At 41.7% G+C, this 16,542-nt stretch overlaps 1 protein-coding gene across 3 annotated transcripts in view; it reads right to left on the bottom strand.

Moving 5' to 3' along the window:
* The window catches only part of LOC102100027 (alpha-2-macroglobulin), a 36,652-nt gene that overhangs the window by 11,665 nt on the left and 8,445 nt on the right, over positions 1 to 16,542 (bottom strand). Inside the window, exons 6-22 of one of the 3 annotated variants that reach the window (XM_005531036.3) lie at positions 15,901 to 16,069; positions 13,973 to 14,057; positions 13,155 to 13,278; positions 12,299 to 12,413; positions 12,064 to 12,173; positions 11,503 to 11,664; positions 11,025 to 11,252; positions 9,664 to 9,727; positions 8,289 to 8,431; positions 7,791 to 7,940; positions 7,414 to 7,584; positions 6,588 to 6,687; positions 5,049 to 5,175; positions 4,530 to 4,758; positions 3,333 to 3,459; positions 2,624 to 2,745; positions 190 to 241 (exon numbers count right to left, since the gene is read on the bottom strand). In XM_005531036.3, the coding sequence (XP_005531093.3) occupies positions 190 to 241; positions 2,624 to 2,745; positions 3,333 to 3,459; positions 4,530 to 4,758; positions 5,049 to 5,175; positions 6,588 to 6,687; positions 7,414 to 7,584; positions 7,791 to 7,940; positions 8,289 to 8,431; positions 9,664 to 9,727; positions 11,025 to 11,252; positions 11,503 to 11,664; positions 12,064 to 12,173; positions 12,299 to 12,413; positions 13,155 to 13,278; positions 13,973 to 14,057; positions 15,901 to 16,069 (2,278 nt within the window). The remainder of the gene's footprint in view (positions 1 to 189; positions 242 to 2,623; positions 2,746 to 3,332; positions 3,460 to 4,529; positions 4,759 to 5,048; positions 5,176 to 6,587; positions 6,688 to 7,413; positions 7,585 to 7,790; positions 7,941 to 8,288; positions 8,432 to 9,663; positions 9,728 to 11,024; positions 11,253 to 11,502; positions 11,665 to 12,063; positions 12,174 to 12,298; positions 12,414 to 13,154; positions 13,279 to 13,972; positions 14,058 to 15,900; positions 16,070 to 16,542) is intronic. The other 2 variants (XM_088051580.1, XM_014259758.2) reach the window with 2 other exon arrangements.

Here is a 16,542-nt window from a genome sequence, read left to right as displayed (position 1 = left end):
ACATCCTCAGCTCTTCTTCTGCAGGAAGAAATGTTTTCACTAACATCTGGACATGCGTCTAGTTTGTTCAATTTTATCAGATCCCTACATCTTTCTTCTCAGAGTGGAGCACTCACAAACCTTTTATTCCACCTTTGTCTTTAGTTTCTACCTCAGCAAAGGAAGTTTTAGAAAACAAATGGCTCTTACCAGATGCACACAGCACAGAGTTGTACGTGGTTTCCACTTCAGTCCCTTCCGGCTTGGGGAAAAGGGCAAGAGAAAAAAAAACAAAACAAAAAATGAGAAACAAAAGCAACAGAAAAGGAAGAAATATCAAAAGGGAAAGTAAAAGGCATTCTTTGAAAATTGCCTAGAAATTTTTCTCCTCCACGTGCTAAACTGAGGATAATTGAGGACTGTAACATACTGGCTAATTACAAGTATGAAATGTAATACATTTTCTCTTCTTTTTTATTGCTGAGAGACGCCCTGCAGCTTCACAGGTTGTGATGGAGATAACATGCAAGGTGATGTTATCAACAGAGACATGGGACCTGGTCATCCAAGTTGCCGGTCACAGTGGCCCAGTCTAGCAGAGCTCTCCAGGCTGTGGTGGTGGCTGAGTGCCTGGCACACTGGGCGGATATGTATGCAAGAACTTTGACTGGTGGCAGCTACAACACTCCAATGCACCTACAAGTGACATGCCACAACAACCAAAATTTAAATGTGTGCCACAATCAACTGGTTTATAAGTTCTAGTCTAGTCTCTGAAGTCAGAAAATAATCCCTGTTTTCTCTTGAGATGGGTGAAAATATTTTGCAGAAAACTCATGTATCAAATGTTTACAAGAAAACTTTTTTTTTGGTCAGAATTTATTTTAGTGACATCCTTGCACCAATTTTTTAACTTCTAAGTAGGACAGTTCCCATTGTTACACTACTGGTTTCCAGTTTTGCCAGATGATATTTTTTCCCAGCATATAAACAATGGTGTTATTGTCTTCACTTTCTCACAGTCAGAATAGGTTGTCTCTCAGTCTTCAGTATGAAAAGACAGAAGAGTATTAAAAGAGCAGGAAAAAAAAAAAAGCAAAAAGTTTTTTTGATAAACTGTAACAGAGTTAAATGCTTCTGTTTGAAAAGTCACCTTCTTGTTTGTTTTAGTATGTCATTCTGATATGCAAATAAATGAGAAATCCATTGTTTTGTTTGATTTTCAGCAGGAAATTAGAACATACAAACTGAAATTGTTTGAAAGATCTTCCTTTCAGAACAGATGAAAATTCCTGGGTGAAAAAAAATCCCTTTTCCAAAGAGCTCTCAATGAGGCTTGGTTTCTCGAGGGGCAGAAAGATGCCCTGGGGCCTCTGGCACACTCACTTCTCTCTCCCTCTGGGATGCACTGCCTGTTGCAGGGAATATTGTCATCCATGTGCTCAAGACAATGCAGCTTCACCCCAAGCGTGTTACACTACATCCATCCCTGCTAATTAATTGTTCAGCCTTGGATGCTAATCTCCAATTCCGTCCCATCAGGGCTTGCTGTAGATTAATTACCACATTACAATAACAGGATAGGATGAGCAATCTCTCAGACACCCTGACAGAAGTAACTCTAATACTTGTTCAGTAATTTACATTCCCCTGCCATCTGCAAGAAAAGACTTTACAGTGCTCTGTTTTCCTGTATCTTCAAAGAACAAAACAGTCTTTTTCCTAATGCATACATGAAATTAGGAACATTTCCTGAAATGTTGAACAGTTGTTAGTGTATTATAAATTCAAATCCATTTGTAAATAATTAAAAAAAAAAAAAAAAAAAAGTCTGCCAGATAGGAATGCTGTTCCATTATTACATTCTGGTTAGCAAAACATTTCCTGAGGCTACATGAATCCTAGCTCTGCCTTACTGAAAACTGGAATGTCTGCAGTGTAAAGAGGACTTATTATTATATGGATTTCCCTATACAACAAGCTGGTACTTTTTGTTTGCTAATGTGTAGCATCACTGGGAATTTTATGCTGAAGATTAATTTTATGACTGGCAACTTATGTGAAAAGCTATGTTTTTTCATTGCAAAACACTGCTTAAGAAAAGAAGTCTACAAAAGAATGTGAAAAAAAAAAAGTTAGTTACACTGTTTTGAACATTCTTAGAAATGCAATAAGCACAATTCAAAGCAGTGATGGTAGTTTTGTTTAGAAATATTTGTAGATTGTAGTAACTGTTCCATATTCCAGAGTACTGGCCATGGGCTGGAGGAGAAACATAAGCTTTCTGGCTAGTGTTTCATTCACAGCCTATCCCTGTGATTTATTACAGGCAAACACAAGGATTTCTCATTTATCTCTGATACGATGTGTCTCAGAAAAGCCTGTCATTATTGCCTGTGTTATTATTCCTGTCCCTCTATGTAATGTAAGACTCTGCTTTGTGAGATGGCAGCATTATGAGTTATGGGCTCTGTTGGCCTGTGTTAGATTCATCAGTGCTTCTTTTGTAAAAGCTTGTAGAATAAGAGTCCCACAAGCCATTATTGCTGCTCCCACAGCTAAACCAGAAAACCTTTATCACACAGCACCTCTTGCTGCTACTATTGCCATTTTTCTGTGCCACCAAAATTAGCAGCCCACGTACCTCCACCAGCAGCTGTCTGATGACCGTGTCCTTCCGCCCTTTCTTAGGGGTCTCCACAATGTAGTTCCCACAGGGCTGCTGGCTCTGTAGGGCCTCAGTGGTCACTGAGAACTCCACCTGCCCTGGAGAAAACAGGAGTCAGTCAGTCCTGCCAGGCAGAGCCAGGGAAATATGGGTGTGTGTTTGTGCTGGGAACTCTGTGATGCATTACAGAGAAGCTTTTCCAAGAGGAGAACTGAATCTGAGACAGGGTTTTATGTTGATGCAGATGCAGCCTTCCAGATCCCCTCCTTTGTGATGCCCACCCAAGCAGGTGTTAGTCCATTGGCATGAAGAGTTGTGATGGGCTCATAAATCAAATGGTCTTTTTCTGTGAGGCTTCAGAGAAAGCAGGCTTTGATTAAAAAATTTCAGACCCAAACAGGTTAAGACAAGACATTCTTCGCTCCACGGCTGGAATGACTGGGTTCTTTTCATGCATTAAGGTAATTTATGATTTCTGTTAGAATGTTGGGAAAGTCATGGCCTGTAATGTTTGTTTAGGACCTGGAAACACTACACCCAGTGCCTTGTCTCCACCTCAGGGCTGGACTTCTAACAGAAAAGATCCTTCCAAACAGGTTTGGAGTCACCAAGATCATCACACCAAAGATCTGATGCCATGCACTGACATCTGACCCCAGTATCTCCTTGTCATCTGGTCTCTTACCTAGAGATCTTGGTGTTACTGCCCAAGCAACAGTTTTCCTTTCGTTCACACAGATGCAGTAGGATTCTTCCCGTTTCCCCACTGGTACAGCCAGGAAATCAGTAGATTCAGACAGAGACACACTGACCTGCCAGGTGTGCACAGAGGCATCATGAGGTTTGGACTTGCAGAGAAAATGGAGTTATTGCAGACAGTGCAGTACATGGAAATAGGTAGTGGAGCTGGTTATACTGTGGTTTCTGAGGACATTATGAGAATTGCAGAGCAAGAACTGCCTGATAAAGGAGGAAATGACTGAAATTTGTACAGTTGTAGGAGATCAGGGAGGTAAGTGTAGAGAACAGGATCTTTGGGAAGGAAATCGATTCTGGGAAAATGAATAGCACAGACCAGTTGTGCCATGAATTAAAGATCTCCCTTGCGGTTGGTTAAGTGAAGAGATAAAACACCAGCAGTGGGAACAAGTAAGGGAACAAGGAAAAATAGAATAAGGGAACAAGGAAAAGTGGAATAAAGAGCCTGAAAATAGCAAACAAAACAGGAAATACAGGGACATAAGTGAGAGTGCATTGGAATGACTGGATAAGTGCCCCTCCTTGGTTCAGCTTCATTCCTTTTAGAATAAAAATCTGTATTTATAAAAAACTAAGCAAAGGTGATTGAGATTCTGTATTAATCCTTTCCAAAATTTTCTCTTGTCTTTTTTTTTTTGCTAGAAAAAAATGCAGGTAAGAATGGCAAAGCCATATAGCTCTCCTATAGTATTTTAGGGACAGATGCAACAAATTACAGGAAGTCTGCACATCCCAGAAAATGTTCTGTGAAGTTCTGTGATATGAGACTAAAGGCTGAGCATAAATATCCACCCTGGTGAACCTGAAATTTCCATTTGGGTATGCAATGATTCTGTGATCTGTGAAGTTCTCTATTTCTATAGAACAGTGACATAAATTTGTGATGACAAGGCTGGGTGTCTCAGTAGCAGAACTTCAGGCTCTGAATAAAATGCAGCTTTCGAAACTTTGGCAGGAAAACACATTCTCTCTTCACTGAATACAACAAGGATTTGTACATATGCACACCTACATGAAATTACATTTGCAGGTCAGTCATCTGGCTTGGAACAGCTTGCTAGAAATGGCCCACTGTAGTCTCCCCATGGCTGTTAGGCTGAGCAAAGCTGTGAGCATCCCTTACCCTGATGCAGGCAGGCAGGTAGTTGAACACGGTGGCTTTCAGCGTGAAGGACTCCCCACGCACTACAGAGTAGGGCATGGTGAGCTCGACAAAGAAGGGCTGGAAAGCTCTGAGGGACACTGTCGGGGACAGGCCAAAGCCTGTGTCTGCTGAAGTGCAGAATGCATTGGCTTTCCACTCAGTGATGGTGTCAGGGATGGTCACTTCCAGATCAGCTTTTCCCTCAGGGCTGGTGAGGGACAGAGAAAATTTCAGTTATATTCTGGTGTTCATCTATTCTCCTCTCAGCCTACTGAGCAACATCTGCTGACAGCAAACCCCTGACCAGCTGGGATATAGGCATTGGCTTTTGCACATTCCTCTAAAGCATCCTATACATAATCCTCAAAAATACTTAAAAAGTCCATTTGTCTACTAGAAATATTCCTCTCACTGAAATACCCATGCATCCACTGAGGCTTTAACGTAGTCCAAGGTTTTGGCCTAGTGACCATACTCTACATTCCCTTAAACACTTACTTGACTGAAACTATGTCCCAGATCCATGTCTCAGGGAAGTATTTCCGGACTGTGTCCATAGGATTGCCATCAACCATATCTTCTGCCATGTCATAACTCAGTTCTCCATGCAGATTCATTGTAGTGACTAGCAAATTCATTTGAAGACAGGAAGAAAGGAAAAGATGTGTCAAACTCCATTCTAAACGAGGAACATACTTCCCCTCTAGGTAGTTGTTATTCTTAGGTCAAATTTTAAAATTGAAAGAACAGCTTTGACATCTTGGCCACTGGAAACATTAATTTCTCTCTTGCCATCTCAGTATTTAATTTTTCTTAATGCTGCTGCTCTTCTTACAGAGGTTGGGTGAAGGTGAGCATTCTTCCCCCACTGCCAGCAAACCCATTGTGCCAAAAGAACCATGAAAGATCCTAGTTTTGGGGGTATATTTCTATACCAATACAGAATAAAACATGAAACTCACTGTCTCCAGACATTACCATGACACATATTTCAGTAATCTGATTGAAGAACTGATTGCATTTATACATGACCAGATACAGAAGCTACACTTAGCCCTCTGTCTAGGAATTTAAAAAAAAAATGGATACGGGTCTTTACATCTCTGGCCATTAGCAAATACACAGGAAGATGCTTTCGCACAGTGTTGCATACTGTTGTGCCTTTTTAAAGGCTTTTCCATCAGCCTTAGAGGAGTTTACATCTTCTCAAAACAGACAGCTGTCTTGAGCCATACTCTGATGACAAATCCTCCATTTCTAAACCAAAGATCTGATCTCTTAGGTCAAATTGAAAGAAGGCCAGAAGCTGCCACTTGAGCCAAAGCTACAATTGTTTAATTGGAGCTGGGGTATTGCACCATAGAAATCAGTAACTGAAAGTGATATAGGTGAGTCTTTTATATAGTCTTTCTAATCTCAGATCTGTTAAAGGAAACAAGCAAACAAAAGCAACATCATTATCTTCAGTCACTGAACCTGTAGAGAAGTGACATGACCTACCTAGCCTCTTATAGTCATGTAAGTGGGGAAACTGGGAACACAACCAGATTTCTCAGCCCCCAGCAGTAAAACATTGACCCATGGGCTTATACCACCTTCTCATTTGTCTTTCCCCACTTTTGCTCTAGTTGTTCCTCTAGCTATTGCTAGAATGTGGCTGCCTAGAAGCAGATGCTCCTTTTATAGGTTTTCATAGCTGGACTCAGATCTGATGGGAAAAAACCCCAAAAACCCACTGCTTTGTGGAGAAAGACTCTTTTAGTGCCTAAAAGCCCTCCCCTGTTGTAGGGGCTGGTGTGGGAGTCCCCAGGCACACACAGTTCCAGCCAGGCACATCTGGCTGCCTGGGAAGATGCAGGGAGAGGTGGATCAGTTTCATGGACTAGGTCCAGAAGGGAGGGATCCTGAATTAGGTCAGATATCTGAACACAATCAGATCTGCCTGTGTAATTAATATTCAAAGATTCAAAGAGGGAAGGAAAGAAGCAGGGTGGTAAATTTTAGGAGGTTGTGTGAGAGGTAAAACCAAGAAGGTACTAGAACCACTGTAACTCCTTTCCATCATGTGTTCTGGATAATGCTCGCAGAGTTCAGGCTTATGGATCTTGCTGCTAGTGAAGACTTTTAAGCCCAATTCCTAGTAAACAAAGAGAAAGAAGAACAAAAAAATATGCAAAGAAATGGTTTGAAAATAAACTTTATTTAGTATGTCAAGAATGGATGTACCTAAGTCTGGTATTTATCAGAATAACAAAGGATCGTTTGTAAATTCCAGATAGGCTGGTCTGACACAGGTGTGGAGCCTCCATCATGTTATTTTCATACTAAAGCTAAATGCTGGCATAATTAGATGGAAAGGTAAGGCCACAGACCTACCTTGGGGACAGCTGCCTGGGTGAAAATGGCATATGTGAAATGCACTGGAGTGAGGGTACCCAAAAAACTTTGTTCAAGACAGTTTGGATGGGTATGCTTGGATTTGTGGGTTATCAAATTAATTGATACTATAATAAATATCTATTTAACTGGAGGAAGGAAACATGAATAGATGAGGAGTTTCTAATATTATGGCACTAGAGGTAATTTCTCAGGACTGTTTCCTTACCAAAGCCCATTTGCAGGTGTCTTTGCTATGAGGAGACCTTTCAAAATTTTAATGGTTTAGGCAAGCATTCAGTTACTATTTATGGGCTAAGCAGATGTGGGAACTGGGCCTGGTTATTTTCTTGCATACAAACATGAGCAAGTTTACAGCAAATGAGCTTATTTTTTTATTAAGAAGCCCTTCAGGGAAGGTGAGAAGAAGAGAGGAGACTGAATTTGAAAAGGGTAAAAAAGAGAAAAATGAAAGGCTGATGCTTACTTTGAGAATTTCGTAGGCATCTCCTTCACCATCAGAAGAAATGGGTATGTAGAGAAACCCATTTAATGACAGATTGTCAAGTGATACACATGGATTTACATTGTCTTCTTCCAAGTAGTAGTCTCTGAAGCTATAACCCTGGCTTTCCTTCAGTGGGAGAAGCTGATACACCTGTGGAAATGCAAATAACAGGGAACAATGCAGCAGGTCACAACTTAAAGTGACAGACACAACCTAACACTCCATTGGTAAATGCCAGCTTCTAAAAGTGTAAGGAGTGCAACTGTAAACATACATAGCCCCGTGTCTGTAGTGGTGCTAGTGGATACTTGCTTGGTTCCTGTACTTGCTCATCACCAAAAGTAGCCAAGACTTACAGAGCTGGGAGAAAGCTCATTTTCAGGCTTCATAAGGAGAACACTCTTGTCCACTGCACGCAGGGCACACAGGGATCTTGGGGAGGTGTGGAGTTGCAGACGTGTATTGGAAGCAGGAAGACCTTCCTTGGGTGCAAAACTCAATCTCACCTGCAAATCCAAAAGGAGGTTCAAGCAACCACTTTTCCAGACATTGTTACATTATTATTCTGACACTTCTAGCCTTGTGAACTGATTTCTGCCAGTGTCTAATGTATATTCACCTTTTATCAATGTAATTGATAAGGATGAGTGATTCTCTTTTTGTTTCTGTCTTGCCCCACTTTTCATTTTCACAGCTTTGTAGCTTATTCTGGTCACCAGTTCTCAGTCAACATCTGGTCAGAACATTTCATGTGAATTCATTTCATTGTGAATCCTGCTTTCATTCCAGAAATCTAAACTGAGCTGCTGTCCACAAGACAAGCATGGGTTGCATAAACCATGTCTTATACTCACTTTATTGGGGAGGCACATTTCAACCTGGAAATCTTCTGAACTGGCGATGACTTCCCCACTGGGTGAAGTGGTGTACACAAGCATCTGTGCCACGGGAGCAATCGCTGCCTCGACAGAGAAGCTCAGCTGAAATGTCCCAGAAGCTAACAGAGAGAACAGAAGGCTGTTCAATCAGCAAGAGGTTCCAGTATATGCATTTGCCTTCCCCAGAAAAAAAAAGAGTAAAGTTCACTCATGCTGAACATTTTTAGTTCTCAGGGGCTGGAAAACTGACATAAAATGACAAAAATTACTAAAATTTATGGCTGCTGCTGAAGACAATCAAAAACTTATTGTGAATTGACAAAAGACATGAGTTTGGAGGGCCTCAACTTGGCTTCTAGATTCTCCCCAGTTAACATGTGGCATAATTTCTTGATGCTCACAACCCTTTATTCCCTCAAGCTCCAAGATCTTAAAAAAAATTGTTGATGCAAAAAATAGTAACATGACTATTACAAAGGGTGACAGCAGTCAAGGTTGCAGAGTGGCTGAACGAATAACTTGGCAAGGATGCTGCAAAGCAAGTACTTATCAGGAACATCAAACTATTACTCCAAACACAGTAGAAAATGCCCCTCTGTGCTGGAAAACTCTATCTGGGCCTGAGCTTTATGTCACAATCTAGACAAGGTATCAGCCCTGGTGGGAGTTTAGTCACTGCTACCAATGGGGATACAGAACTTTGTACAGCACACAAGATCTTTTACTGCCATAATCTGTTTATTTCCACTGCAGTGCAGCTCCTTCTCACAGACTTACAAAATATCTCCCTCTTCTCATTGTCAAAAGACATTTAAAGTTACATCACAGCCTGTCTCTGTTACTGAAATGTGTAATCCTTGGACATTTCTATGAATAAATTTAAGTGTGTTGATTAGAATATAGGTATGCATGTGTTTGCATGCTTACAGGGCAGGAACAATACAAAAAAAAGAAGAAAAATTAGGGAAAGTGAGAGAGACAAAGAAATGGAGGTGCACTCTTCCTGCTTGTTGTACATGGGAGTCTGACAACACTGGTAAGCATCCAAATCAGAATAGGCTAGAGTGGGCATCAGACAATGCTGGTTTTAGGAAATGTCCAAAACATTATACTTATTTTTGACTGAATTTTCTAACATTTTCTCATTAAAAAAATAGCACCTGTTGGAACTCAGAGAAAACAAAACTAACCAAAGCCACTTCATCTAAAAAGGCTTAATTTTGAAAATTCAAACATTATGTGTAAAGTTTGAATGAAATGTTAAATTTAGTGTTTGAATTGAAGTCATTTATCTACATCCCCCTGCCCCAAATTAGCATCAGAAATGTTAAAAAGGCATAGATCTGCTCACCATCTCCAGGATTCACAGTCAGCTCATGGGTGTCAGCTAATACGATTTGTCCCTTGGCCATCACCTGTGTAACAGAGAAATCTTCCTGGAATTGTTGTTACCAGTGTTGAAAGGCAGGAGATATTCACTGGGTTAATTGTAAGAGTGTGAGCAACACCAAGAAGTTGCTAAGTAAGTGCCAGGCTGGAATTTACTGGGTCTTTGGAGACAGAAATATTTGCCTCTAGGAAGACCACACTGATCATACTTTGCTTTTGTACATATTACATATATAGATCAGGTTCAAATGCATTTTGCCTCTAACCACACATAACTTTGGGAGTCATCTGCACATTTCTAACAATCTGGAACAGACTAGAGGTCAAAAAGTCTCCTCATTCCTCTCTCAGTTGCATTGTGAAACAATATGAAGAAAAATTTCACCGGGATTAGTTTTATAACTGCACAAAATTGGGACAGAAGACCACAGGCTGCAAAGAATAAGAACTTGAACAAGGTACCTGAAATCAGGCAGCAAGCAATAACCTAGATGCTTCCTTTAATTCCCTCATTTCTAGAAAAAGATTCCTTTTACACAGTCAAAAATGCTTTCTATTCAGTTACTTTTGATATGGAATATTTATTCCATAACTTCATATTTGAATTTCAAATGTGGGATCCACATCTGTAAAAATGGATGTTCTCTCACTGTTTGTTTACCTGCTGTATGCACATACTTAAAATCAAGTTTCCCATGCAACTGGGATAAACGGGTATCTTGTCTTTCCATTAATTGTTAGCAGTCTTGAAAATAAGCACATAAGCACATCTCTAGCACAGGTTTCTTTTTTGGATATCAGCCAAAGTCCCCTGATGTTCTGTTCAGTGCACCAGAACTGAAGTGTCTCTTCTACTGATATTTTTATTGCTCTCCAAAGCTACTCTCCTCTTCTCTGCTAGTGTCATTAAATGGGATAAATGGGAAAAAGAAATTTAGGGAGAAAGACATTCTGTTTGGATATTCATGTGATTCTTCCTGTTCTCCTGAGAGAGACTGACATGTCATTGTTTGGTCACAGTTCAATTAGTCTCTCTCCTATGATCCCTAAAATGAACAAATTTGTAGTTTTTAATACCAGCATGTTACAGTCTATTCTCATTACTGTGGGCTCCCAAAATTCTGCACGCAGAAGACGGAGAAAAGAGAAACATTAGGGAAGTGTATTTAGATTGCACTGTTGCAGGCCACACTTTCCATCTCAAATGCTCTCCATCATTGCTGGGCATCTAGCAGTGCTCTGGTTGCTCATCATGGAACACAGCTAGGGGTGACACACTACTTTATGTGGCCATAGATCAACCTAACACCAAATATGTCTTACCAAATAATAAATGACAATTTTCTTCTGCTCGCCTATGGCCTCTGGTGTGAAGATATAGTGCACCTGGACCTCTGCTGAGGAGCCACAACTTAATGTCTCAGGCTTTGGCTCAATTTTGAGGAAGCTCTTACTGAGAGAGTAAGAGCGAGTTACTCTGCGCGTGGTATGCTCATAGGATGGTGTCATCCAGTCACTGTCATAACAATTCAGTTCAGGTTTATGATCTGCCTGAGAAAGAAGAATAAAAGGTTCATAGCCAAACAAGATCAGGTATAAAGTCACATAAAAGTCCACAGAAAAAACTCTGTATTTCACATTCTTAGGAGATTGTGGATAACATGCAGAGAAGACAGAGAAGTGAGGTGACCCACCAAGAAACTTGCCTTGCTTTCCAATTGGCAGAAAAGACTGATAACCCACGGATAGACATTTCCCCTGTTGAGAAAGACAGAGGCTCACCCCTGTCTCTGCCACTCACTCGAATTTCCAGGGAGAGTTCCGTGAAGCTGATAGTGTCTATGGAAAACCAGGATTGTCCCTGCTCATCTGTAGTGTAATTCCCTTTGTATTTGTTTCCACCCACAGTAATCGTGATGGTTTCATTGGCAAGTGGAGCATCAGTGCCATCGACCAGCTTCACCTAACAAAGCAGTAACAAACTTCAGGTTTTAGACTAGCAACAAAAAACAATTCCCAAGTAATACATCCTCTCCCCTCTTTTCCTCCTTGCCAGGCAGGATATTTCTTGATAGAGAAGAATATGGAAATGTGCGAGGCATGCCCGGAGTTGTCTGAGGGAACAACTGAGATAATTCTCAGCAAAACAACTCGGTCAGCCCATGGAAATTATCTATTAGGATCCTAAGCTCCTCAGTAGTTTTAACTCCCCCAGCCAGCTTCCTTTGGGACCTCCACCATGTATCACCTGCCTTCTGAACCACGCAACCTGCACACCCCACTACTGAATCCCCTCTGATGGGATTGTGCACTTGTGTGTTTGCTGTGCCATTCATTGCCCGTGGTCTCAGAAGTTCCCTACCATCCCAAAGAGTGGGATCCCTGGTTTGTACACATAGTCCAACAGGTCAAAGTGGATTCTGCTCATGGTGGACGTGATACCACAGGAGCCAGTTCCAGTCATCTCTATTCCTGAGACAGAGCACAGTAAAGAGGGATTATTAATGAATTTCTAGTCATGTTACTCCACTTTCCTCCTGTTTGCCAGTTCCTCCTGTCAGCCTGCCATCACTTTGCCTTCTTCATATCCTACATACCTGTGCCATCTTCTGTGATTTTGCCTTGTACCTCAATGCTCATCTCATATCCCTTGCGTAGGAGCTGAAACACCTTGGTCCTCACCACACCAGAAACACATCCATGAGCATCTGCCTAAGCAAGGGATTGGAGAGAAAATTGAAATTCTGTGAAGAGAGTTTGTGCCTTGAGGAATGAGAATAGATACCCCAAACCCAACATGCTTAGCTTCTGTTCATGAAATTCTAGAATTTCTTCAAGGGTTGTCTCCAAGACCAGAACTTGCGTTCAGCCTGTTTCCTAGTGTTTCAAATGTGTTTCATCCACACATTTTTCTGTGTTCTGTTAGGTTTCTGACACACAGTTTTCCAAGGGCCACATTGGTTTCCTTGTCAATTCCCTCCTGCCCTAGTTCTGTTTTTCTTTGTTTCTTCCATTGTCTCCTCTCTTTATCATGTTGCTCTTTCTCCTGTATTTATCCCATATACAATACCACCTCATCTTTGTTCCTTGTTCTCCATACAGCCTTCTTGTTTTCTCCTCATCTTTTCTCCTTGCTTGCAGTCAGTCCCCTCTCACAGCTAGAAAATTCCTTCAAAGTTTCTTTCCTCAGTTTGTGGATCAATACCAAAGACCTCATGTCTCGCAGCTGGAGCTTTGTCACTAGTTTCAATGGGGTCAGGTTTTCATCATCAGTCCTGTTTCCAGTTTAATGGTCCTTTTGTTAAGAATGCCTTCCTCTGGCATTCTCAGCTTTTCCCTGGAGAGAATGCTATCTCTGATGCCCTACTATCTACCGTCACATTTGATCTCTCTTGAGACCACATTGCCCGTTAACCTTCGGAAAAACCAATGCATTTTGATCCTGGGACTCACCTGTCTAGTGAATTCTTCACACACAGATTCTACTTCTTTTCCATAACAACTTGAAGCAGACTGGGAAAATTTCCGGCATACCTGGACATTCACCAGACCAGGAACAGGCTTCCCATAGGTGTACCTAATCACAATGTGTTAAACAATGTATCAGATAAGGAGACAATCAGTCACACTCAGACACATCCCCTTAAAGACTTCTGTGGATGATTTCCTAATACTTCTTAAAGACTGACTAATCTGACATTTTAATGATTTCCATCTTTTCCATAGTGAGATTCTTCCATCATCCATGGAAGATACATTCATCCTGCTCTAGGTGGGACGCCTCTGCAGAGAAAGGTTGACTTCAAAAAATTATTTCAGCCAGGAGCATTCCTGTATTATGAACTGCTCAGGGTTCAATGAAGAAATGGAAAGGCAATCAGGTACTCAGAAGGAGTGATTTGTGAGTTAAAAATGAGAACACTGGGTTTGCATCAGCAATTTAAATAATGTCTTATCTGACATCTTGGAGTACTTGAGGGTTCAGTATTGGCAGAGAAGCTCTGAAGAAATGTAAAGACAGGAAATGTGAAATAAACTGGGAAGAGAAGGATGCAGATTTGTTGAACAGAGTCTTTTAAGGAATACAGGGAAGACCCTTCACTTTGAATGTTCAGGCCAAGCAGCAGGTTCAGGACTGTCAGAATGAAATAAGTGTTCACTATATGCCTGGGAAACATTTAAAAACCCTCCCCGAGCACTTCTCTTGGTCCACAGCAGAAAGGCAGAGTGAAGGATAAGCAAGAGAGATTTACTGGAGCTCTGTGACTCACAGACCACAGACAGACACTGGAAGCTCGTTGTCCTTAATAGTGATCATCTTTGGGACCTTCACCAGGACCTCGAACCTGGGCAGCACTAGACGGAAGAGAGAAAGTTGGGTATGAGAAGAGTGAATGAGAGCTGTGCAGTACACAGAAACTCAAGCACAGAGCCAGGTTCATCTTCATATGAACCTCTCTGTGGTGTTCAGTATTGCTCTCTACCCCTTCCATAGGTTTTCTCAGCTTTCACCACTGTTTGGGCTCAAAGGTAATTAAGGAAGTTTGTAGTCCTTACCTTCCCTTATTTTCAGCACAAGCTTATGTGGCACCAGACAGCTGAGCAGATCCTTCACCTGTGTCCATTCAGAAGGACACACTGGTCCTGTGTGTTGTGTTCACAATGCATAATTTGCAGGTGGGACTTGGAGCTGCACATTCACTACCTTTGTAATTTACCACATTGAAATGCCTCAGATCATTGATTCTCTTGGTTGATTCTTACTGTTCTGGAGATCCAGAGTTACTCCTGGACTCACTAGAATGTGCCATGGGATATCATCCTGCATACCCAGAGAGTGCAAGTGAATCTAGCCACAGACTCTCAGACCGATATTTTCAAGTGGAAGAGGCAGCACTAAAGCCCCGTATAAAGGGGCACAAGCAAAATACATATTTTGCTCCTGAGTATTGAGTTACATCCCTCTTCCCATATTGCATCCTGCAGCCCTATGCCTTCAACTCCTCATGCCCAGGGCTGGACTGAAGCATGTAATGTCCTCCTTCTAGGTGGTGCAGCTGAGGGTTTTTTCACAGTGCAAGGAAATAACAGCAGAGTGGGTGCACATCCAGGAAATGGAAAATAACCCTGGGTTACACAGTTTAGACATGAATTTGCCTCTAAGATGGGAGGCAAGGCTCAATGTTTCAACCCCAGGGCACGTTTCCTCAAAAGACTGTAAGAGAAATAGCAATAGGAGAGATTCATAGGAAAAGGACTGAAAAACAAAAAGAAAAGAAAAATCAGTTTAGTAGGAGGCTAACAAAGGCACATACATCTTTGATTTTGTTGGGCATTCAGAATGGTCTTTGTGGGAGGAGGAACAGGCCATCTGCCACCATGGCAGGTTGAAGCCTATAACCTGGTTTGTGGTCAAATTATCCACCATGCTTGACTTAAAGCCAAATAAGTCATCTCCCATGGATTTCAATGGCAAGCTATGGTCTGCATATTCCAGAAACAGCAGGTCCTGATCAATATTTGGTCTTCATGTAGAGTCAGTGGAGAGCCTGGGAGTGTGAAGCACTGGGCAATCAGCCTTTTCAAATGCGTGCTATGGTCAGAATACACATCTATGATCACCCAGAAGTTTTGTTAGAGAACTGGGGGTTAAAAGTCTCCCTGCAGCAGCATATTTCTCCTTACTCAGTCTCTCCTAGCAGCCTGTTTGTAACATTCATGGCTCGTTCTTCAATCACAAGTTTTCTACCAAACATGTTTTCTAAGCTTTCACAGAAACAACAGCAAAAATAGAGAGGATTATGAATGAAGAAAGAGACCCTATGCAGATGATGAGAGAAGAAAAATAGAGTCACCGAAATACTGCCATCTCTTCTTTCATATTTAGTGCTACTTGCAGCAAGCTGCTGAACTGGAATCAATTAAGGCAAAGTCAGCTGAAATTGGTGCCACAAGAAATGCTCAGGAATTCTGGTGTGTCCTGTGCTCCCAAGTGCACTATGAGCAAATACAAGCTCAGGCAGGTTGTAGAGATGCCATAAAATCAGCAACCACTTCTGATACTTAGTGCTTTCTGGCTCAGCCCCTATGAACCTCATTGCCTGTTATATTCAGTCCCTTCCTTCTCCATGTTGTTCCCAGAAAATTCCAAATAGAGTGGTCACAGTAAAAGGCATTACTGTCAAATTCCTCTCCTTACCAAATTCCTCCACACTGAAGGAGTGCTCCACATGGGATGCGAAGCTCTTCTGCACGACTATTTTGTAGGAGCCTTGGATGGGGTCCAAGGTGAGGGGGAAGGAGAGCTGTGTAAATCCTGTTTCTAGTTCCACCCCTTGCCACTGGTACACGCGGTTCCTCTGGGGATCCTGCAGGTGAGGGTAACAGTGTCACAAGACAGTACAGGAGAGTGCCAGGGACAGAGCAGTGCAGTGCCCAGTGTATGCACATCCCAGATGGCAAATACCTTTCTGTAATTATTCAACAATCTGTGAGGTTCTGAAAATACTTACCTGTCAATTCTGCATAACTTGCATGCAAGAAAGCTTTTTAAGCACTTCTTACACTCAGGGGTGTTGTCCCCCCATCAGCTCTACCAGTAAAGGATGGGGCCAGGAAGGTAGGCAAGACAGACTGGCAGGATAACAGAAGGGAGCAGAATTGATATCAGAAGTAAGTGAAACACATGGAGAAAAGAGGGAAGTTTCAGCTTCCTTGACTGGCCATACAGCATGCAAAAGTTTTGGTTTCCCCCTGCCTGGAATGAAGACTGCTGAAGTACCAGTACACAATCTGCTGAAGAATCAGACACCTGACTTATCTATGGGACTGAGAAATGTAC

The sequence above is a fragment of the Pseudopodoces humilis genome, chromosome 2, assembly GCF_049639895.1.
Source record: "Pseudopodoces humilis isolate 2021_Gansu_Grassland_sample_001 chromosome 2, ASM4963989v1, whole genome shotgun sequence".
Lineage (NCBI taxonomy): Eukaryota > Metazoa > Chordata > Aves > Passeriformes > Paridae > Pseudopodoces > Pseudopodoces humilis.
This window is presented reverse-complemented; position numbering and strand designations above follow the sequence as displayed.